Raw genomic sequence first — 24,922 nt, forward strand, 5'->3', positions numbered from 1 at the left:
AGAAAACTTGAGCCAAAGTGAGATTCAAGTTATCTGAAGTCAGTTATCCGAACACCTCATAAGTTCTAAAAGCAGTTTACATTTCTGTGATAGCGAGGTTAGTAAAACCTAAGAAATGAGTAGGCCGTGATGTCATAAAGAGAAATGTAACATGATCTCTCTAGGTCCCAGACACTGCCCTTATAAGTTGGGACAATGAAGTGAGGGATTAGGAAGAAACATTGTTACTGTTAAAGAAAAATTTCTACAGTGGGGTAATGAGCTAGAAAATCTCTCCTCAAATTAGTTCACCCCTACAGTATTAACTAAACCAGAATTCAAAGGGGGATCAGTCATCACAATGTCTTATTTTGTAACATTTAATCAAGATTTTTTGAGTATAAGGCCTGGTGGTTCAAAGATTACTAATATATTCCCCTGTGTAAAGCTCAAAATTAAGATCTAGTACTGGTTCAAACCACTTACCAAGCAGTAATATGCCTCAGAGAAAGCCAATTAACCTGATGCATGCTACAATACAAACCTTCACCTCTTTTCTCTCTCAGTATATTTCCTTACTCCAGAGAGAGAATTTGGTTCTGAACCTCCAGAAATCCTCACTTCCAAGAACATACCTCTTACACCTGTCCTCCTCTCTTTTCTTCCAGTATCAGATAAACAGATGAAAGTGAAATTCGCTCAGTCATGTCTGACTCTTTAAGACCCCATGGACTGTACAGTCCATGGAATTCTCCAGGCCAGAATACTGGAGTTGGTAGTCTTTCCCTTCTCCAGGGGATCTTCCCGACCCAGGAATCGAACCAGGGTCTCCTGCATTGCAGGCGAGTTCTTTACCAACTGAGCTATCAGGGAAGCCCAGATAAAGAGGTACTCTTCCATTTAAAATTAACCCCCAACTGTCCCCTTGAATATCTGTGCATGCATGCTTAGTTGTGTCTGATTCTGTGCAAACCCATGACTGCAGCCTGCCAGGCTCCTCTGTTCCATGGGATTCTCCAGGCAAGAATACTGGAGTGGGTTGCCATTTCCCTCTCCACGTGGCTATCCCTAAGGCTCTTCCAAATTCTCTACTGGTTGTTTGTCTATAGGCTATAAGCATTACTCTTTTCACTTTACTACAAAACAGTAAACAAGTAATTCTTACTATCATTCCATAAATTTCCTTAACATTGATTGAAAGTTAAAGTTCTTGAAAAACAGCCAATAACTGCTATCTATATAGCTCAGCCATTCACTTTCAAGCAGTTACAACAAAGCTTATATCTATCAGAACACTAAATCTGAAAATAAAGTCATCATGGACTTCAAGTGATCAAATTTGGCAGATTCACTCGGGCTCTGAGATCTCTGACACTGTCAATCACTCTCCTGTTTCTGGGAAACCATTTTCTGTTGGTGATCCTGCCACTGTTTCTCCATGTTGCTTGCTAGACTCACTGGGCTCTCTACTTCCTTCACACCACACGGTTATACCAGGCAAAGATGTATGTTTTCATCGCTTCATCTGCCTTTTATGCTGATGAATTTTTCATCTAAAACTCTTGTGATCAGTAAGTTCAGAACCAAACGAACCTTTCCTATGCCGTCCACTTCCTCAGGGAACGCTCTCATCACCCACTCTGCTGTTCCAGCCAGACAGATGGGCATCACCCTAGACAGCGTCCTCACACTCCACACAGAGTTGCTCATTCAGGCAGTCAGCCGCTCTGGCATCGGATCCCACTCCTTCTCTACCAGCAGCATCAGTGCTGCTACTGCAATAGTCTCCAGATTTGTTTTCCCATCTCTTGATTCTTCTTCTATATTGCTACCAGCGTGATTTTTCTAAAATGCTAATTTGATTGAGCAACACTTTTGTTTAAAACCCATCATCAACTGTCCCACTGGATAAAATCCATATTTTTTAGTACGGCAAACAAAGCTTTCTATATTATAACAACCACTAGCTTCCCAACCTTACTGCTCCATCTCCTATGTTCCAGCTGCAACAGATTGCATATAGCTCCCTAGACATTCCACACTGCTTCATGTCTCTGTGACTCAGTTCATGCCTTTCCTGTTTCCTGGAATGTGCTTCCCTCCTGGCTCGATCTTCCTTTTCGATATTGACTCCTTCTCCAAGCCTAAGCTCAAGTCTTACATCAGGCACGAAAAGTCTTTCAGACTTTCCCATTAGAACTTATCTCCTCCTCCTTTCAGTCAGTTCAGTCGCTCAGTCGTGTCCAACTTCTTTACAACCTCATGGACTGCAGCACACCAGGCTTCCCTGTCCATCACCAACTCCTGGAGCTTGCTCAAACTCATGTCCATCGAGTCAGTGATGCCATCCAACTATCTCATCCTCTGTCATCCCCTTCTCCTCCCGCCTTCCATCTTTCCCAGCATCCGGGGTTTTTCCAATGAGTCAGTTCTTCCAATCAGGTGGCCAAAGTATTGGAGCTTCAGCTTCAGCATCAGTCCTTCCAGTGAATATTCAGGACTGATTTCTTTTAGGATTGACTGCTTTGATCTCCTTGCAGTCCAAGGGACTCTCAAGGTCTTCTCCAACACCACAGTTCAAAAGCATCAATTCTTTGGCACTCAGGTTTCTTTATAGGCCAACTCACATCCAGACATGAGAACTAGAAAAACCACAGCTTTGACTAGACTGACCTTTGTTGACCAGACAGACCTCCTTCTTTGTCTCCCCACTATTCCCACATCTTCTAGTATCAGGGCACTGGTAGTACTTCAGGATGCTCACCTAGTAAGTTATCATCCATGAGACTATAATCTTGAGGGTAAGGGACGAGTTTTGTTTATACACATTTGTTTAGTAAACGGCTGGTATAACACTTATTAGAACTACACAGAAGTCAAACTCATTAATACATATGAAAGCAGGGCATGTTTTAAAATCTTACCCACATTTAAGGTGGTGTTTATATTCAAGACTTTTCAAATGTAAGTGACTTTTTAATGATAAGAATTATAGAATAATGGGCTTAAAAGTAAGAAACTCAAAACCCATATTTAAATCTAGAAACAGGGGTATGAAATAATAGAAAAATATATAAATATAGGTCTCTGGCCCTAGTTCTTAGCATGGAACTCCTAAAACTTTTGTCATTTCTTAAGTGATAAGAGCACTAGGAGCATCTTTTGTTCTTCTATTTTCTCTTTGACTCTGGTTCCTGTAGTTGAAATTGCAAGTTAAAGTGTTAGTCGCTCAGCTGTGTCTGACTTTTTGCAACCCCATGGACTGTAACCTCCTACCATGGAATTCTCCAGGCAAGAATACTGGAGTGGATAAATAAACCCATGCACTATGGGTACCTGAATTTTGACAAAGGAGGCAAGAATATTAAATAGGGTAAAGACAGCCTCTTCAAGAAATGGTGCTGGGAAAACTGGACAGATAAATGTAAAAGAGTGTTAGAACACTTCCTAACACATACACAAAGATAAACTCAAAATGGATTAAAGACCTACATGTAAGACCAGAAACTATAAAACTCCTAGAGGAAAACATAGTCAGGACACTCAAGGACATGAATCAAAGCAAGATCCACTATGACCCACCTCCTAGAGGTAAGGGAAATAAAAACAAAAGTAAACAACTGGGACATGATTAAATGTAAAAGCTTTTGTACAGCAAAGGAAATTATAAGCAAGGTGAAAAGACAACCCTCAAAATGGGAGAAAATAACAGCAAATGAAACAAATGACAAAGGATTCATTTCCAAAATATGCAAGCAGCTCATACAACTCAAGATCAGAGAAACAAACAACCCAATCAAAAAGTGGAAAACTGACCTAAACAGACATTTCTCCAAAGAAGACACACAGACGGCCAACAAACACATGAAAAGATGCTCAACATCGCTCATTATTAGAGAAATGCAAATCAAAACCATAACGGAATATCACCTCACTCAGGTCAGAATGGCCATCATCAAAAAGTCTACAAACAATAAATGCTGGAGAGGGTGTGGAGAAAAGGGATTGCACTTGCACCGTTGGTGGGAATGTAAACTGATACAGCCACTATGGAAGACGGCATGGAGATTCCTTAAAAAACTAGGACTAAAACCACCATATGATCCAGCATGGAACAACAGACTGGTTCCAAATAGGAAAAGGAGTACGTCAAGGCTGTATATCGTCACCCTGCTTATTTAACTTATATGCAGAGTACATCATGAAAAACGCTGGGCTGGATGAAGCACAAGCTGGAATCAAGATTGCCAGGAGAAATATCAATAACCTCAGATATGCAGATGACACCACCCTTAAGGCAGAAAGCGAAGAAGAACTAGAGTCTCTTGATGAAAGTGAAAGAGGAGAGTGAAACAGTTGGCTTAAAGCTCAACATTCAGAAAACTAAGATCATGGCATTCAGTCCCATCACTTCATGGCAAATAGATGGGGAAACAGTAGAAACAGTGGCTGACTTTATTTTTCTGGGCTCCAAAATCACTGCAGATGGTGACTGCAGCCATGAAATTAAAAGACGCTTACTCCTTTGAAGAAAAGTTATGACCAACCTAGACAGTATATTAAAAAGCAGAGACATTACTTTGCCAACACACGTTCGTCTAGTCAAGGCTGTGGTTTTTCCAGTAGTCATGTCCGGATGTGAGATCTGGACTATAAAGAAAGCTGAGCGCCGAAGAATTGATGCTTTTGAACTGTGGTGTTGGAGAAGACTCTTGAGAGTCCCTTGGACTGCAAGGACATCCAACCAGTCCATCCTAAAGGAAATCAGTCCTTATTCATTGGAAGGACTGATGTTGAAGCTGAAACTCCAATACTTTGGCCACCTGATGTGAAGAACTGACTCACTGGAGAAGACCCTGATGCTGGGAAAGACTGACGGCAGGAGGAGAAGGGGATGACAGAGGATGAAATGGCTGGATGGTATCATTGACTCAATGGACATGAGTTTGGGTAAACTCTGGGAGTTGGTGATGAACAGGGAGACCTGGCATGCTGCAGTCCATGGGGTCGCAAAGAGTCGGACACAATTGAGTGACTGAACTGAACTGATGACCCAGCAATCCCACTTCTAGGCATATACCCTGAAGAACCAGGGTTGAAAAAGACACATGTATCCCATTGTTCACTGCAGCAGTATTTACAATAGCTAGAACATGGAAGCAACCTAGATGTCCATTGACAGATGAATGGATAAAGCAGTCGTGGTACAAATACACAATGGAATATTACTCAGCCATAAAAAGGAATGCATTTGAGTCAGTTCTGGTGAGCTGGATGAACCTAGAACCTATTATACAGAGTGAAGTGAGACAGAAAGTATTCTTTTTTTTTTTTTTTGACAGAAAGTATTCTAATGCACATATACGGAATCTAGAAAAATGGTACTGAAGAATTTATTTACAGGGCAGCAATGGAGAAACAGACATAGAGAATAGACTTATGGACATGGGGAGAGGGGAGGAGAGGGTGAGATATATGGAAATAGTAACATGGAAACTTACACTACCATATGTAAAATAGATAGCCATGGGAATTTGCTGTATGGCTAAGGAAACTCAAACAGGGGCCCTCTATCAACGAAGAGGGGTGGGATGGGGAGGGAGATGGGAGGGAGGTTGAGAAGGGAGGGGATATATGTATACCTATGGCTGATTCATGTTGAGATTTGACTGAAAACAACAAAATTCTGTAAAGCAATTATCCTTCAATAAAGAAACAAATTAAAAAAAAAAAAAGAATACTGGAGTGGGTTGCCATTCCCTTCTGCAGGGGATCTTCCTGACCCATGGAATGAATCTGGGTCTCTTTGAGTTGCAGTCAGATTCTTTACTGTCTGAGCCACCAGGAAAGCCCTGGTTCCCGAAACTGAGCTCTAAAATCCCTTGGAATTTCCTACATGATAGGAATGTCTTTTGTTCTAGGGAAGTGACTCTTTGTGGGCTTCTAGATGGGACTCAGCCACAGAAGCAGAAAGATCAAGAAATGATTAGAAGCTTAGAATGTTTATTCCCACTCTCCATCTTCCAGAGAGGGGAGAGGGGCTGGAAATAGAATTCACAGCTACCACGCCTCCCTGAAGTCACCATAAAAATCCCAACAATATGGGATTTGAAGAGCTTCCACATGGTGACCATGTGAAGATGCTGGGAGACTGTTGAGCCCAGAGAGAGGGCAAGGAAGGTCCACACCCACCCCCATTCCCACGTATCTCACACTATGCATTTTTTCCATCTGGATGTTCATCTGTATCCTTTATCATATCCTTTTATAATAACCTGGTAAATAGGAAGTAAACTGTTTTTTCTTGAGTTCTGTAGGCTGTTTCAGCAAATTAATCAAACCCAAGGAGAAAGTGGTGGGAATCTCGGTTTACAGCTGATTGATCAACAGCACAAGTAACCTGAACTTGCAGTTGGCTCCTGAAGCGGGTGTGGAAGATGGGTGGTCTTGTGGGATTCAGCCTTTAATTTGTAGGATCTGATGCTATCTTTTTGACTGTGTGGATCACAACAAACTGGAAAATTCTTAGAGACAGGAATATCAGACCACCTTACCTGCTTCCTGACAAATCTGTATGCAGGTCAAGAAGCAAGAGTTAGAACTGGACATGGAACAATGGACTGGTTCCAAATTGGAAAGGAGTACATCAAGACTGTGTTTTGTCATCCTGTTTATTTAAATTATACGCAGAGTACATCATGCAAAATGCTGGGCTGGATGAAGCATAAGCTGGAATCAAGATTGCTGGAAGAAATATCAATAACCTAAGATACACAGATGACACCACCCTTATGGCAGAAAATGAAGAGGACATAAAGAGTCCCCTGATAAAAGTGAAAGGAGAGTGAAAAAGTTGGCTTAAAACTTAACATTTAAAAAACTAAGATTATGGCATCTGGTCTCATTACTTCATGGCAAATAAATGGGGAAATGATGGAAACCGTGACAGACTTTAATTTTCTTGGGCTCCTAAATCACTGCAAATGGTGACCACAGCCATGAAATTAAAAGACGCTTGTTCCTTGGAAGAAAAGCTATGGCCAACCTAGACAGTACATTAAAAAGCAGAGACATTACTTTGCTAGCAAAAGACTGTCTAGTCAAAGCTATGGTTTTTCCAGTAGTCATGTATGTATGTGAGAGTTGGACTGTGAAGAAAGCTGAGTGCTGAAGAATTGATGCTTTTGAACTGTGGTGTTGGAGAAGATTCTTGAGAGTCCCTTGGACTGCAAGGAGATCCAACCAGTCCATCCTAAAGGAAATCAGTCCTGAATATTCACTGGAAGGACTGATGCTGAAGCTGAAACTCCAATACGTTGGCCACCTGATGAGAAGTACTGACTCACTGGAAAAGCCCCTGATGCTGGGAAAGACTGAAGACAGGAGGAGGAGGGGAACGACAGAGGATGAGATGGTTGGATGGTATCACCGATTTGATGGACATGAGTTTGAGCAAGCTCCAGGAGTTGGTATGGACAGGGAGGCCTGGTATATGCTGCAGTCCATGGAGTCACAAAGAGTTGGACACAATTGAGAAAATGAACTGAACTGAACTGACGCTATTTCTAGGTAGACAGTGTCAGAGCTGAGTTAAACTGCAGGACACCCAGCTAGTGTCCCAGATTGCTTGGTGAGGGAAATCCCACCACCACCCCTCCCCCCATTTGACATCTGGCATCAAAGGGTCGGAGCGCTCTGGGAATACGAGAATAAGAGAGATAGGAGGAAAACTGGTCTTTCTTAAAAAAAGGATTTTTCCTGTTTTTTCTAAGATACCCAGTAGTGAAATTCTGTAATTTCTTTTTATGGCTGCTTATAGCTTGCACTACTCCTACAGTTGAGCCAGTCTTCCAAATGTTGTCAAAATACTGTTTTTAAAGGAGATTTTAAAAGTTGTTTTCTTTGGATGCTCTGTTTCTTTTATAAGCCTTTTTCTATTTCAATGAATATGTTCCACAATATATTAAAATATAGATCATTCCTTCACCTTTATAGCAATCCTCAAAAAATCTTAGCTTGGTTGCATTTTTATTTATCTAGTAGCAGATCAGGAAGCAACAGTTAGAATTGGACATGGAACAACAGACTGGTTCCAAATAGGAAAAGGAGTACTTCAAGGCTGTATATTGTCACCCTGCTTATTTAACTCATATGCAGAGTAGAACATGAGAAATGCTGGGCTGGAAGAAGCACAAGCTGGAATCAAGATTGCCAGGAGAAACATCAATAACCTCAGATATGCAGATGACACCACCCTTAAGGCAGAAAGTGAGGAAGAACTAAAGAGCCTCTTGAAAGTTAATGAGGAGAGTGAAAAAGTTGGCTTAAAGCTCAACATTCAGAAAACTAAGATCATGGCATTTGGTCCCATCACTTCATGGCAAATAGATGGGGAAACAGTGGAAACAGTGACAGACTTTATTTTTGGGGGCTCCAAAATCACTGCAGATGGTGACTGCAGCCAGGAAAATAAAAGATGCTTGCTACTTAGAAGAAAAGTTATGACCAACCTAGACAGTATATTAAAAAGCAGAGACATTACTTTGCCAACAAAAGTCCATCTAGTTAAGGCTATGGTTTTTCCAGTGGTCATGTATGGATGTGAGAGTTGGACTATAAAGAAAGCTGAGCACCAAAGAATTAATGCTTTTGAACTGTGGTGTTGGAGAAGACTTGAGAGTCCCTTGGACTGCAAGGAGATTCAACCAGTCCATTCTAAAGGAGATCAGTCCTGGGTGTTCATTGGAAGGACTGATGTTGAAGCTGAAGCTCCAATCCTTTGGCCACCTGATGCGAAGAGCTGACTCATTGGAAAAGACCCTGATGCTGGGAAAGATTGAAGGTGGGAGGAGAAGGGGATAACAGAGGATAAGATGGTTGGATTGCATCACCGACTTGATGGACATGAGTTTGAGCAGGCTCCAGGAGTTGGTGACAGACAGGGAGGCCTGGCGTGCTGCAGTTCATGGGGTCACGAAGAGTTGGGACATGACTGAGCGACTGAACTGAACTGAGTGTAGATGACATTAATAATTGAAAAAAAAAAAAAAAGATAAAAGTCCTCTGCTTTCAAGAAACTTACAGAGAAGTATGGAAATTCAGACATGTAAAGATCAGAGCTGGAAACAATACCATGTAAAATCTAAAAAAACAGAAACAAGGAAGAGAGGAGAGGAAGATGAGGGAAAAGAAAGAATAGAACTGCTCCTCCCTGAGGGAATTCATACTTTTATTCTGGAGAATATAGGGCAAAATTAATTATAACTTAAGGCAGAATAAACTCGATTAAATAACATGCCAAGTATGAATCAATATGTCTGGGAACATGAGAAAAACAGATTAATCCCATTTGTGACGAATCATACAAAGCTTAATGGAAAGAGATTCCTCCAGGCAATACCATTTCTGATATGCTTCAACCCAGCTCTAACCAAAGGAAAGAGCAAGGAAATTTGGAAATTATAAGTTTATGTGAGAGCAATGGAAGACTTCTACTACCAATTACTGTCTCGGAAGTAATGAGATGAGAACCCTTTTTATCTTCCCATCATCAAATCTTTATCTGAGCATCTACCCACAGTTTCTACCTATGTGCCTATCAGAGAGGACGAATGCTCATTTCTCTTAAAGGCCAGTTTCTCCACTGGCTTTCAGAATTTGATTCCCTCTCATTTCCTCAAGGACTTGAGTCCAGCAATAACCACCTCCATGGGACGTTATCAATTTCTCCGTCACCACTAATTATTCCCAGCAGCGAATAAACATAGTTTAATATTGTCCATCTAATGTTCTCCTCCAGTTGCTGCTTCTCTGCTCCTCAGTTAAAATTTCTTAGAAGAATGGCCTACAGTCTCTGCTTTGCCGACTCCCATTCTGTCTTCAACCCTCTTGAACTGAGCTTTTCTCTCAGCCACTCACTGAAGCAGCACTCATCTAGGAAACCAAAGGACATCATCCTGCCAATTATCTGTCCTTGTTTTACTTATTTGCTCAATAGCATGTGACTGCTTATTTATCACTTCTCTTTCTTAAAATGCTTCCTGGGAGATTTCCTGACATACTTTCTTCAGGGTCTCAGGTATTCTCCAGGTGATCTCACCAAATCTGACAGTTAGAACAAATATGGCTTTTACCCTGAGCTCTCCCCAGAGCTCAAGACTCAAATATCCAACTGCCTACTTCTCAGCTACATTCATATAGAAAACTCCATTCCAGTAGTCCTCATCTCATTAAAAAGCTCTACCAGTATCTACACGGTGGCTGAAAGCAGCAACACAGAAGTGATTTCTAATTTCTCATTCTCTCACTTACACCACATCTAATCCATCACCACGCTGTGCTGAATCTACTTCTAAAATATATCCCAAATCTGTCCACTGCTTGCACTCCCATTATTACAACTCTTAAACCAATTCAAGGATTATACTGAAGTGGCTTTAATGCCAGGTGACCTATGATCACATAAGCAAACAAAAATCTAAGCCTGTAAATACTTCCAGGTTTCAACACTGAAACCTACAGACAACTAATCCCAAAAGCCAACTGGGCTTTAAACTATAGCCAATCAGTAACTTCCTTGTTTCGCTTCTGCCTTTTCTCTCTAGGAGTCTTTCCCCAGCTCCTGCTGGTGAAAAGCTTCTAAATGATCCTAGGGTTGGCCCTAATCAATTCAAATTGATTTTTGCTCAAAGAAAACCTTCCTAAAATGTTTAATATGCCTCAGTTTATCTTGTAACACCATCCTAGTATAGGCCACAATCTCCTCTTCCTTGAACTGAAGACTATTACTCGCCTTTTAGAATCCATTCTCACGTTCTTTCCAGCTTCAGATCTCAGTCACTTGTTTCTCTAATTAATATCCTAAACTCCTTACTGAAGGATAGTAGACTATGCCACCAGAAAATGTGCCTCTTTTGCATAAGGATTACTTTGAGAAACTATAAACATAGGCATTCTGAACACAAAGTGGAAGCTATCTTTCATAAGAGAAACAGACATGAGAATGGGGGTCTATACCAGGAAAGAGCCATCTATCATTAGGGACAACTTTTTCACCTGAGAGACTTATGTCTGCCAACCAGTTCCTCCTCTTACCTTCCCTTGAGTTGCCTTCCGTCCCAGAAGCGTCAGACTTCTCCATCCCTTTTCTAGGCTCAGGATGGTATGTAAGCCCCAGCTGCCTGGCAGTCTTTGGCATCCCATATCTTTCTGGGGCTCACATATGTATGAAATTAAAATTGCATTTTTTTCTCCTGTTAATCTGTCTATGCCAATTTAACCCTTAGACCAGTCACAGAACCTATAAGGGCAGAAGGTAAAGCTTTTCCTCCTCTACATTACCACGTTTACAAGACCGTTTAAAAGGCAGGCCTGTTCCACAACGTTGGAGATGAAGCCGGGCCTTGAGTCTGCACCTGCATATTCCTACGTCCTCTCAGAGGCCTGTGGACAATGACTGGGGAGAAAAACCATGCAGGAAACAGCTCTCTAGAGCAATCTATCCGGATCTGGTTTGCTCCGAAGTGAATTTTTTAAATTGTTTTAACCTGTTTTGCTGTGCAGTTGGATTAAGGATTTCCCTAAATAAAAAAAAAAAAAAACAAAGGCAGGCCTGATCTCCTGAGCTTCTCCCCATCTTGTCATGAAACACTGCTCTTCCCCACTTGCTCACTATCCCCCTTAAGATTAGCGGTCTTCTTTCTGCTCCTTCAGCATGCCAGTTTCATATCTAGATGAGAACTTTCGCAGGACAGGATTAGTTCTTTATCAAGTGAACTCAAGAAAACACTATTCTAAGCTATAGAAAGCCAGTAATAAATGATCATATATTGTATGAATCCATTTATATAAAATAACCAGAATCAGCAAATATATAGAGACAGAAAGTATAAACCACTCCTGTTGGTTACCAGGAGTTTGAGTGCTTTGTTTGGGTGTGTGTGTGTACATGTGTGTGCCTGTCCTTACCCAGAAATGGAGAATGACTGCTGAGAGAAAATGGGATTTCTTTTTGGAGGGAATAATCTCTATTTTTGGAGAGACAGTAGTGATGGTTGCCAATTCTATGTATATGATAAAACCCAGTAAACGGTATACTTTGAAAGCATGACTATTGTGGGATGTGTATTATATCTCAATAAAACTGTCATAAAAAAAGAAAATAACTAAAGACTTTAGTAGGTTAATCTTCCCACGCTCCTGCTACTGCGTCTAAGTCTTTTCAGTTGTGTCCGACTCTTTGTGACCCCATGGACTGCAGCCCATCAGGCTCCTCTGTCCATGGGATTCTCCAGGCAGGAACACTGGAGTGGGTCGCTCTGCCCTCCTCCAGGGTATCTTCCTGACCCAGGGATCAAACCCGCATCTCTTATGTCTCTTGCAGTGGCAGGCAGGTTCTTTACTACTAGCATCACCTGGGAAGCCCAATCTTTCCATACCTTGACTGATTTCCAAAAATGTCTTATTTTCAATCATAATTTATTCTACTTTTTGTTAAGTACTAGGAACACAAAGATGAATGACAGGGACCTCCACCCTCAGGAAGTTTCCAGATTAGCAGAGGATGTTCTCCATAAAGCCTTGCCAAATATGTGCAGAACACTTCACTCTTTGGACATTCAGACAGCATTACAAAAGAGGGGTACATAACATATTTGTAAAAATAAAGAGAAATCGCTCTGAACTGCTAATCAAGAGGATAAACTATTTTTTGACTCCAGTTTTATACCCTATACATACTTAAGAACATTTAGTAATCTTGGAGCTACAATCATTATACCAATCATTGCTATCAGGAACAAGTTTCCTGAACATCTGCAGCTCAAGTCAGAATAAAGTTTGTTCTCTTTTTTCCCCCCCATCTTCCTTCCCCTTGTCTCTATTCTATTTCCTGTGGACTTGTGATAATTAGGTAAAAAAGTGATGGGTCCTGACTGATACTGGACAGCTCAGTGATGGGATAAGCCTAGTGTTTTCTGACACATTTCCTCCACGAGATGCCTCATGTGGAACGAGACAATAGCCTACTAACTTCTGTATTCTAAGCACCTGCCACATGGTAGGAGGGGTCCGCTGAGTAAAGACAGTATTTCTATTGCACTGACATTACATAAAGCAGGCTTTGACTGTACTAATACCACTTTAATTCTTTCCCTTCTGGAGACCTCACCCTTCTACTTCGTGACAATATATAACCATATGTGACAAATAAACGGATATCTCATGATTCACCTGAATTTTTAAAACGTACAGGAAAAAATAAGAGGGAAGAATGGACAGGTGGTGTCATTCCAACTCTTTTAAATGAAAGTTATTTTCTTGATAACTGAGTTGAAGTTTGTACATAAAATAACCTTGCTTGTAAAAGGAAGAAAGCTAAAGAAAGTTGCTAGGTTGAAAGCCACTCAGATATAGTTTAGTTGCAATTGTTTACCAATCAAGAGCCTCTTCGTATCAATCTCCGTTTTCAGACTGACTTCGGGGTCTTGGGCAAATCACTTAAACCTCTCTCAACCTCAGTTTCCTCCTTTCTAAAACTGGAATAGCAATCATCTCTAACCTGTCTCTCAGGACTGTTACATAGTTAAATGGGAAAGGAAGTATGAAGCAAGGCACAAATAATCCAGAACACAATATATTATTACTATATGCGCACAGCTTCCATTCATTTCAAGGCTTACACACTTCATGCCCCCTTCACACACTGCAACTGTGCTGGTGTCTCTTACCTATAAAGTATCACATTGTATTTTTCTCAGAGAAGGAAATGATCTTCCTGACCCTTTACTAAAAGTATTGATACATCCCAATTCCTTAATATTCTTAAGACTTCAAAAATATTAAGCTACTTGCGAAACTCTCTGGTTCCAGTATTATGATTCCTTGATAAATTCAACCCCAATTGTAACAAACAGGTATCAGATGAAGTTTTTCAAAAGTTCTACTAAATCTATGAATGCTACATTTCAATTCTCTGGTTCCTCACAATGGAACCTGAAGTTGTTGTCCTGGTAATAAAAACCCACTCACCTTTGCTGCACAGGCTCGTATCACCTCCTGAAAGAAATACAATAAAATAAGTAAAGAGATACTCATAATTTCATTTAAAGATATCAGTTCTTTTTAATACATTCAACTATTAATCTTTTCAAAACCAAAATCAACATCCGGGAGAGTGTTTTTTAACCTATCACATGCAGGTGTCACTCTGCACTTTTTCCAATGAGCTGGGAAGAGTGTAAAATGAAGAGACTCAGTGACATGACTTTGGTAAATCTAACTTGCTAAAAGAAAAGGCACTGACGAACAAGACTCTGGAGGGCCCACATGTATTTGCCCGTGTCTCTTCACAGGAGAAAAGTTTGTCTCCTCGATAAACTTAACGTAAACACTAAAATTCTGTACTGGAACACTAACATATCTAACAGACACACTCTGAACTGCAGGTATATAATTATCTCTATAAATAACAATACCCATACATATAATTCTCATATTAGTAATTTACTCCAGAGGAAATCTAATAATAAACACTTCTGAAGAGTAACGTATATGACTGGAGGAGCAAAAGAAAGGAATTGCCTACAACTCATGGGATAAGACCAAGAAAAAGTCACTTTTGAAAAAAGAAATTAGTCAAAGTCAACATAAAATAAATGACTTGAAAAGTTGCTGCTAAACAGACACAAATAATACTCAAGTCCAGTGAAGGTTAACCAGCATATATCATCAGTCTAGTAGGGAACTAGAGAAAAATGGTAACAATGTGGAGTTTAGAGAAAAAGAGACCTGAGAAAGAAGAACGTCTTTTTTTTAAATCCAGAAACTGCGAAGGGACATACTCTACATCTAAAGGATATCAGTAATCTCAGTCATTAAAAGGAGGCAGTAAAACTGACTGGGACGTGGGATTCTGACAGCCTGGACTAAATCTCAGCTCCAGTGTTTCCATTTGTGTAAGGCTGGCAACACTGCTTGATCTCTGAAAGCCTCAACTAGAATCTTCTCTAAAATGGGGATAATACTAGCGTCTGTGTTATAGGATGGTTTTGAGGGCTAAATACAATGAACATGTAAGACACTCAGCACAGTACTGGGGATTCAGTATGCTGGTTGCTAATCATAATTAAACAGGTGCTGCTGCTGCTGCTGCTAAGTCGCTTCAGTCGTGTCCAAATCTGAGCAACCCCATAGACGGCGGCCCATCAGGATCCGCCGTCCCTGGGATCCTCCAGGCAAGAACACTGGAGTGGGTTGCCATTTCCTTCTCCAATGCATGAAAGTGAAAAGTCAAAGTGAAGTTGCTCAGTCGTGTCTGACTTGTAGCGACCCCATGGACTGCAGCCCACCAGGCTCCTCTGTCCATGGGCTTTTCCAGACAAGAGTACTGGAGTGGGTTGCCATTGCCTTCTCTGAAATAGGTGTTAACTATTACCAATTATTATAAGATGAAATCTCCCGTGGGGTAGAGAAAATTTATCATTTTTCCCCAAAACTGGCATACAGTATTTTAATTAATTAATTTCTATTTAAAATTTTTTCAGCCACACCATGTGGTACATGGGATTCTTAGTTTCCCAACCAGGGATCAAACCTATGCCCCCTACATTGGAAGCACAGAATCTTATTCTACTGGGCCACCAGGGAAGTCTCTAAAGCATTTTTTAAACCCATTCAAACCCTATGACTCTGTGATCACTGACCTAGATAGCAGGTAAATATTTAAAAGGGAGAGTGGTCTTGAGTGCTCAGGCAGCTGAAGAGGTACACTTTTCATTATAAGATATTTAAGTTTATAGGTCAACTTTTTGTAGGACTGCTTACTCCGAGCAGGTACCCCAGATTCTGAGGAGCTCTGCATATACTGATAAGACCAGATTTCTGGGTCTGAAACTTTAGAATGAGCAGTGTCACTGCTCTCAGATTCCGTCTACCTGTGAGGTCTTCGCTGGCTTGCAGAGCCGTGTAGGTGATGCTGCAGTGGTATAGCGCAGTGCTGGCTCTGTTAGGTATGAAACAGTTAGCTGAGTTTTATTATGAGTAAATGATAAAGCTACCAAGAACAGTAAATTATCTATTTTTGGCAACTTTCACTCATTCTCGAGTAAACACCTATGAAATGTCTGTGGAGCTGAACCTATTATGCAAAATTCACACACACACAAATCACACCCTAAACTTGAACTGTATTTTCTTAGAAAAACATTCCTTCTGTGGTTACTAAGAAAGAAGTATATTCAGGGATACAGTCTTATGTAATATAGAAGTAATATAGTTTTCTTTATTAGATTTTTACATAGAAGACCAATGACAGAGTCTCTTCTAAACTAAGTAAGTTTCTTTAAACTAAGTAACAGAAACCTAACAGAAAAAGGAATTTGGGGTATACTAAAATGGAGAAGGCTCTTGAGAGTCCCTTGGACAGCAAGGAGATCAAATCAGTCAATCCTAAAGGAAATCAACCCTAAATACTCATTGGAAGGACTGATGCTGAAGCTGAAGCTCCAATACTTTGACCACTTGATGCAAAGCGCCAACTCACTGGAAAAGACCCTGATGCTGGGAAAGGTTGAAAGCAAGAGGAGAAGGGGGTGACAGGATGAGATGGTTGGATGGCATCACCGACTAAATGGACATGAGTTTGAGCAAATTCCAGAAGATAAGAAAGGACAAGCCTGACGTGCTGCCGTCCATGGGATCGCAAAGAGTCGGACAAGACTTCGTGACTGAACAACCATAAACAAACACAGTTCAGGAAATACGAGAAAAGGCCCTGTGACCAAAGGCGGGAATCTAGTCAACCTAAATGCCCGCAAGATGTGAAAAGAACGAAGCTTCTGTGGGAACAAAGATGACGTTTTGTTTTTACTCCCATACATACTACTTACATTCTGAGGGAAAACACTCTGCAGAGAACATTTGAAAAAAAGTTCAAAGAATTCTCTTAACACGGGAAATATATGGTTTTACAAAACCACAGCACGTAGACAAAGCTTTCACTTCCAAAGGAAGCCTCGATCTACCTCAATCCCAAAGCGTACATCTGAATAATTTTTAAAAGGAAAAGTTTAGCAAAAGCTAAATAAATCAATGATTCTAAGACAAATAAGCTTTTCTCTTATAATAAATTATCCATTTACTTCCCCCTTGCCTTTGATTTCATATCTTAAAAAATATTTTCCTGAAATTTTTTTTTAATTTTTCCTGTACATCTACTTTCATTTGTTTTTACATCCTTTCATTTATCTGAGGATGACAGCTATAAAAGATGATGCAGGTAAAAAGCTCCAAGACCAAAGTGATTCCAGAATATTAAGCTTTACAGGGTAAAGACTGACAGGCTTCAGGAAATGTTTTTTTATTTGTCTGTCTGTGAGTTGCTCTTAGGTCTGTAGATGAAGTCATATTGCCATACAATATTTTAGACAATGTCACCTTTTTTTCCCCCGAGTGAATAAATGTTTTTCTCTAAGTTTTAAAACTCCATTTATCTATTCATACTTCCTTTTAATATCTGGAACACCATGCATTATTCAGTTATTTAAAAATGCTAAAATATACAGAATTACAACACTGAAATCATTAATTTATAGTCATATATTCTAAAATTTATACTGAGACATATAAAAAAATTTCCCCCTTATTCCAACTAAACCTAACCCCCCCTTGGCTGTGTGATCTGCATACCTCACACTCTATAACTCTATAAAAAAGGAAAAGGATAGAGGAAGAAAGTACAGTCCAAGCTAAAGATGTCTCAATGTAGTTCTTCCTATGTTTGGTTTAAAACTGGTCAATATTCCTATCAAAGGAGGAGGAGAAGGGATGATTTATTAAGTGCCAGGCAATGTACCAAAAGGGGGAACACAACCAAAAGCAAGCCTGTGAAGTCCATGTTTTCAAGGCTAATTCTCAGTAAAAGAACTATTATGGTCAAAGAGCATAAGGATTTTTAAGGATGTTCTACCTTCTTAATACATTTTACCACTTAACTTTGAGAAAGACTGTATAGTAATTTATCACTAACAGAATACCACAGGACTTTTAACCAAGCACTGTCCTCATTTTTATCGTCTATTTTCCAGTTTTGCAGCAAATATCCGGTTTTGGTGGCACTACCTTTCTTAGAAGTGCGACAGAACTTTAAAATATGTTTATGAAACACTTGTGCTACTCTTTTGGAAGTACATGTTTATTTCTTTTATCCATTTCCTAATTGAAGTCTCACTACTTTCTTTATTATTTAGTTCTTGCATATTAAGAAGGCTGTTTCTTTTATATTTTATGTTAAGTATTTTTCCAGGTTGGTTGGTTGTCGTAGGTGTGTGTGCCTACATGCTGTATATGTGCATATAGACACATACTTTTGTCTTTTTTTATTTTTTTTTATTTTTTTTTTTTTAGACACATACTTTTGAAATAGAGAAACAGGTCTTGGACTGATATTTACAGAATCTATCAGGCCAGGAAAACATAATAGATTATCCTAAGTTTAGTTTGCTTACTGCAGTTAGTGATTTTAAAACAAATACCAGAAAGTAACTATAAATGTAGAAGAAGGTCTAGTTTCAAGTAACTACTGGAATTGCCTAGTGGTTCAGATGGCAAAGAATCTGCCTGCAATGCAGGAGACCTGGGTTCAGTCCCTGGGTTGGGAAGATCCCCCGGAGGAGGGCATGGCAAACCACTCCAGTATTCTTGCCCGGAGGATCTACACAGACAGAGGAGCATAGCGGGCTATAGTCCATAGGGTCACAAAGAGTTGGACATGACTGAGTGACTAACACTCACTTTTTCCATTTTTTCATTCAATGAATATTTATTGGCATGGGTGTGTAAAACAGGATTGAAATGGTTTTAAAGTTTCCAACTTGTCTACTGCATAAAATGAAATAAACATACTGTGACAGAATCAATTCTCTGTTTCACTTGCTGCATCTTCATTGAAGAATGTTCAGTGGGGACATAGTCATCAATCTGAAAGGATCCTTGATGAGGCAGTTTAGGGCAGGTGCATAAAGCATCTTGACTTTGGTGTATTCCAGGTAATGGAAAGGTTCCATTGTAGCGTCTGAAGATTTCAGCCTCCTGCTGGGCAACTGGAAAAAAAAACAAATCCATGATTAGTTAATCATCACAGTAAAAACACAATGGAAAAATTAAGCCATGAAACGGCAGCATTAAACACATGATCAGAAAGTGCATAAAACAGTTTAAATACTGCATAACAATAATACAACATGACTGACAAAACCATAAAGAAGGAAATGAACTAATATCACAGGTAACCTCATGTCAGGCAGTATAACTGAGCCTGGAAGACCATGCAGTATCTTGGACTGGTAAATATAGCATATTGGAATGGGACCCTAGCTTTAAAGAGATACATACAGAAAACATAGTACAAAAAAACACAAAGTAGAATTAAAGAAAATACAAAAACAATAAAAATGATTATTCACAAACCTATCTTTTAAAACAGCCGTTTTCATATTTCTATGCCCCTCCTAATCTTTATCCATATGTACATTTTATGTAAGGTATCAGTGTAAACACAATTTAAGTTTTTCAATTTAAACGTAATTTTTTTCTATTTCTACAACTGTGTAATTACCATTTATAAATGCCTTACAATATCTCATTGAAAGAAGCACCGCAGTTTATTTATGTATCTCCTATTGTTAAAATACCTATAAATGTTTCCTGTTTTCTCTCATTATAGACATATGTAAGTAAAGAAAAGTGAAAGAAAGTGCTAAATTGCTCAGTCTGTGCCCGACTCTTTGCGACCCCATGGACTAGAGCCCACCAGGCTTGTCTGTGCATGGGGTTTTCCAGGCAAGAACACTGCAGTGGGCTGCCATGCCCTCCTCCAGGGGATCTTCCCGACCCAGGGATTGAACTCAGGTCTCCTGCATTGCAGGCAGTTTCTTTACTGTCTGAGCCACGTGGGGCATATGTGAGTGAGTGCTTTTGTAATTTGTTTTTCTAAAGGAGTTTTTCCTTTGGATTAATTCTCCAGAGTGGAACAGATGGCTCAGAAGTTGAATGTTTTTGATGACAGTGGCGATGAGGAGGGGAAGGAGGAGGAAGGAAATAGCACCTCTGTTGTAACTCTGTGATTTTCAGGATGCTTTCACAGGCATCTCATTTGATCATTTAAAATAAATGGATGTGAAAAATTTTAAATGCCTGTAAGTACAAAGGAGAAAAAAAGTAATCATTTAAAATAGTATTCCCTTGATTATATAATTATGCAACTTAAAAATCCATAGAAGAAACAATGGTAATTTTGGACTTCATAAAAATTTCAAAGTCTGTTCTCTAAAGCTCTTAAGACAGAAGAAAAGCCAAAGACAGGGAGAAATACTTGCAAGTCATATATCTGATAGAGCACCATGTATATAAAGGAAACCTAACTCTCAAAGTTCAATAATCAGAAAACAAACAAGCTCATTTTACAAGTGGGCAAGAGGTTTGAACAGACAATTCACTGAAGAAGAAATATGGGTGGTAAGTGGGCACATAAAAAGGTGGTTACCATCATCAGTCATTAAAGATAAGCAAACTAAAACCAAAATGAAACCGCCCTCCATCCAATTACAAAGGCTAAAATGAAAAGGATTAGCCATTTCAAATTTGAAAAGATACAGAGATACTGAAACATAGACTACTGATAGGAAAATTAAATGATACAACCAGTTTAGACAACAGTTTGGCAGCTTCTTAAAACATATGTCTGCAATGAGATCTAGCCCTTCTACTCTTGGGAATTTACTCAAGAGAAATAAAAACATATGTTTATAAAAACACATGTAGACGAATATTCATAGCATCTTTATTTGTAGTAACTAAAAACTAAATAAAACTCAAATGCCCATCAACAGGTGAATGGAAAAACAAACCATGATATAGCAGTACAATAAAATAATACTCAGAAATTAAAAGGAACTATTGATAAACTCTAAAACACAAAGTGTGTGCTTCTAAAACACAAAGTAAGACAAACTTCAAAGTAAGTATGAGTGAAAGAAGCCAGAACAACAAAAAAAATGAGTATATGGCATATACTGTTTCACTTATATACAAATCTAGAAAATTCAAATTAATTCAGTGTTTGCCTGGTGGGAGGAAGAGGTAGGGAGATGACTAAGGATCACATAGTAACTCTGGGGATGATGGACATGTTCATTATCTTGATTGAGGTGACAGTTTTACAAGTATATAAATATGTCTTGACTTATCAGCATGTACTTTTAAAATATATGCAGTTTAGGGGGACTTCCCTGGAGGTACAATGATTAAAATTTTGCCTTACAATGCAAGGTGTACAGGTCACCTTACAATGCAAGGTGTCCTGGTCAGGGAGCTAAAATCCCACATGCCTAGAGGCCAAAAAACCAAAACATAAAAGAGAAATGATATTGTAACAAATTTGATAAAAACTTTAAAATGGTGCACACTAAAAAAAAAATCTAAAAAGAAAAAAAACATATAGTTTATTGTCAGTTATATCTCAACAAAACTGCTAAGAAAAAGTGATAGAAGGGGTTATTATTCAGAATCCCCACCAAATCAATTAAAAATAAATAATCGAACAGAAAAATGGGCAAATGACCGTTATAGAAAAATCACAAAACAAGAACTATATAGCCAACCTTACTAATAATTAAAGCAGGAATAAGGAGAAAAAGGCAAATTGGAAAGTGCTGTTTCTTTTATTGCCTATTCCACTAACCCACTGTACCTCAAGATATTTTTTTCTCAAGGAATAAACTGAGTAAGGGTAGGCAGGTGTGTACTAAAGTATTGCTTAAAATAATGAAAAACATATAACAGTGGAATTGTGCAACAACAGTTGTTTAAATAAATCAGTGTGTTCATTTAATGAAACGGAATTTAGCCACTAAAATTATGTACATATGTATAATCATCACGATGGAAAGTTTCTCACAATATATTATTAATCAGAAGAAAAAAGTTTATAAAGCAATAAAAACCTATCTGACTGGATTTCAAGGAGTCAAATTAACACCCTACTTTATCTTTAGCTCCTCTAGTTCTGTGAAGAGCCATAAAACAACCTCCAGTAATATTCATAAAGACCAGATTCTCAGATACTACAAACAGGCTGCTTACTAGTTATTATATTCTTTCCCCTCCTCCACCCACTTAGAGATATCTATTTGTACAAGACTGTACAGATTATTTCATTATAAAAGAGATTATAATAGGTGGTTTCTGAAATTCCTTTCAGCTCTATGCTTCTAACACTTAAAGCTTTCTAAATCATTACTATATAGGCCATAGTTAGAGTATGATGTTGCAATTTGATAACTGTAGCTCTTCACGCTGCCCTTTTCTCTTCTTTGTGTTAATTTAGCTCTAACCTAACTAATTATGTTGAAAACTCACAGCTCTAACAGTCTCATCCCTATCCTTCCATGACTTTGAGTAGTGCCCTAGAGCAGGCCCTGGGAATACAAAGACACTGTCCGCCTTTTGGGGGTCTGAAGTTTTGGAGGTCAACAAGAAATTCCTGCTGTGTTCTGAGTGGTACCGCAAAGCAATGGGCAAGGTGCTGAGAACACAAAGGTGACAACTACATTTGCTTAACGGAAATGTCATTTCCTTTCCTTCCTATATCCATCAAAATACTCTAAATTTACCTTCTTTCATCTAAAATTTGGGATTCTACATTTTACATAATTTAAAAAGTTCTTAAAATGCTTTCATAACTGACACTCTATCCTGATTTATATATATAAATTCAGTGCTTTTGCGTATGTTCTGGCCTTAAACAATCATAAAAAATAAAGTGGTTTGCTCAGGAGATTTTTATCTTTATAGGAGGAAGAATGGAGGAAATAAGATATTTTAATCCTGTGCCCTTTGCATTTGAAGAGAATACAAGGTTTGTCATTATTAAGATTTATGTGTATTTATGTTATTAACTGGAGAAGGCAATGGCAACCCACTCCAGTACTTTTGCCTGGAGAATCCCAGGGACAGGGGAGCCTGGTGGGCTGCCGTCTATGGGGTCGCACAGAGTCAGACACGACTGAAGCGACTTAGCAGCAGCAGCAGCATGTATTAACTTCATAATAAAATATAACTAAAAAACAGCAGTCTTTCTCTTACACTATATTAACAGTAAGATTTCCTTTTGGTTCAACATTTAATATCTTTGGTCAACATCTGCTATTATACGTAGCCCTGTTACTGTACCTAATTATCTCACTGGATACCTTATGCATGCATGCATGCCAAGTCGCTTCAGTCATGTCCGACTCTTTGCGACCCCGTGGATGTAGCCCACCAGGCCCCTCTGCCCATGAGACTCTCCAGGAGAGAATACTGGAGTGGGTTGCCATGCTCTCCTCCAGGGGATCTTCCCAATCCAGGGATTGAACCTGTGTCTTTTTGTGTCTCCTGCATTGGCAGGCGGGTTCTTCACTACTAGCACCACCTGGGAAGCCCAGATACCTTATAAATATTTCTATTTCTAATTATAATACTATTACCGTAAGCTGGTAAGTCTACTGCTCTTGTTTCCTAGCATTCTGCAGTTACGTAGCATCCTCCCCCTTTTCCTTTCACATTTGCTTCCTGAAGAGAATTTCCGTGATCTGAATGTTACGTTCCCCGAGAAGTCCTATCCTGAAATCCTAACTCCCATGGTAATGATATTAGGAGGTGAGGCTCTGGGGAGGGGACTGGGTCATGAGAGCAGAGCCCGCATGAATGGTATTAGTGCCCTTATACGAGGCCTCAGAGAGCTCCCTTGCCCCTTCCACCATATGAAGTAACAGCTTAAAGGTGCTACCTATGAACCAGAAAGTGGGCTCTCATTGCACACAGAATCTGTCAGTCCCTTGGTCTTGGACTTCCCAGACTTCAAAACTAGAGAAATAAATAGTTTACTGCTACAGAAAACAGCCAAGATTTCCCTGCTGTAGACTACTTCATGTATCAGTGCTCCATGTCTTTGCTTTCTAGTTTCATTTTATCCTTTAATAAAACACTGAGATAAGATAGAAAATTATTTTAATTTTTCAGGTGAAACAACAGATGTAGAAATGACAGACAGAGAGTGCCGTCCTTCTGTCTGGAACCAAAATGCTCTAGGTTCCTTCTCCAGTCTTCCCTCCACACTGCTATTTCCAACAGTACCATTTTTTTCTTTTGGGGGCATTTTAAAAAGCACCAATGTAAGAATACGGAAATGCCTGGATGAGGAATTCAGCGCTCTGGTTTGTGCTCAAACCCATTACTGCTGCTGCTAAGTCACTTCAGTCGTGTCCGACCCTGTGCAACCCATAGACGGAGGCCCACCAGGCTCCCCCGTCCCTGGGATTCTCCAGGCAAGAACACGGGAGTGGGTTGCCATTTCCTTCTCCAACAAACCCATTAAGTTGACTACACTTTCCACAGGCCCTGAATCCTTAAATGACACAAGCTTTCTATCAGAGTATCCATCATATGTGTAATATTAAAACAGACGCTTTAGGATATGGTCGAGAAACAGGTGGCTTTAGGATGCCTTAACATTCGGCATGCACGCGTGACAAATCACTTCAGCTGTGTTCAGCTCATGCAACGCTATAGACCGTACGTAGCTCACCAGACTTCTCTGTCCAAGGGGTTCTCCAGGCAAGAATACTGGAGTGGGTTGCCATGCCATCTTAATTTCTCCTACTAACCTAATAATAGATATCCAAAATGTTACCCTACACAATCAGTTATATATGTTACAGTTTACTCTTATCCAAGTATAAGGACTATATTATCCTTATAGGATATATAAGGATAATATTATCCAAGTATAATATTAATATGTGTTTTTGAATCATTCATAATTTGTACTTCAAGAACACCATTAAATTATACATAAACCCACAGATGTCAAATTTCAACTAGACATTACTGTATTGCAAAGATATTG

At 39.4% G+C, this 24,922-nt stretch overlaps 1 protein-coding gene and 1 non-coding gene across 9 annotated transcripts in view; one reads left to right on the forward strand and one right to left on the reverse strand.

Annotated features, from left to right (window-relative positions):
- AHI1 (Abelson helper integration site 1) overlaps nucleotides 1-24,922 on the reverse strand; it is a 211,748-nt gene that overhangs the window by 111,871 nt on the left and 74,955 nt on the right. For all 8 annotated transcript variants that reach the window (XM_043888069.1, XM_043888072.1, XM_043888070.1 and 5 more), the window contains 2 exons: nucleotides 18,880-19,076; nucleotides 14,008-14,034 (listed from right to left, as the gene is read on the reverse strand). In XM_043888069.1, the coding sequence (XP_043744004.1) occupies nucleotides 14,008-14,034; nucleotides 18,880-19,076 (224 nt within the window). The remainder of the gene's footprint in view (nucleotides 1-14,007; nucleotides 14,035-18,879; nucleotides 19,077-24,922) is intronic.
- Nucleotides 11,357-11,464, forward strand: LOC122684558. The gene has a single exon (XR_006338096.1). It is a non-coding gene; the product is annotated as a small nucleolar RNA SNORA73 family (small nucleolar RNA).

This window comes from Cervus elaphus, chromosome 26 (genome assembly GCF_910594005.1).
Source record: "Cervus elaphus chromosome 26, mCerEla1.1, whole genome shotgun sequence".
Classification (NCBI taxonomy): domain Eukaryota; kingdom Metazoa; phylum Chordata; class Mammalia; order Artiodactyla; family Cervidae; genus Cervus; species Cervus elaphus.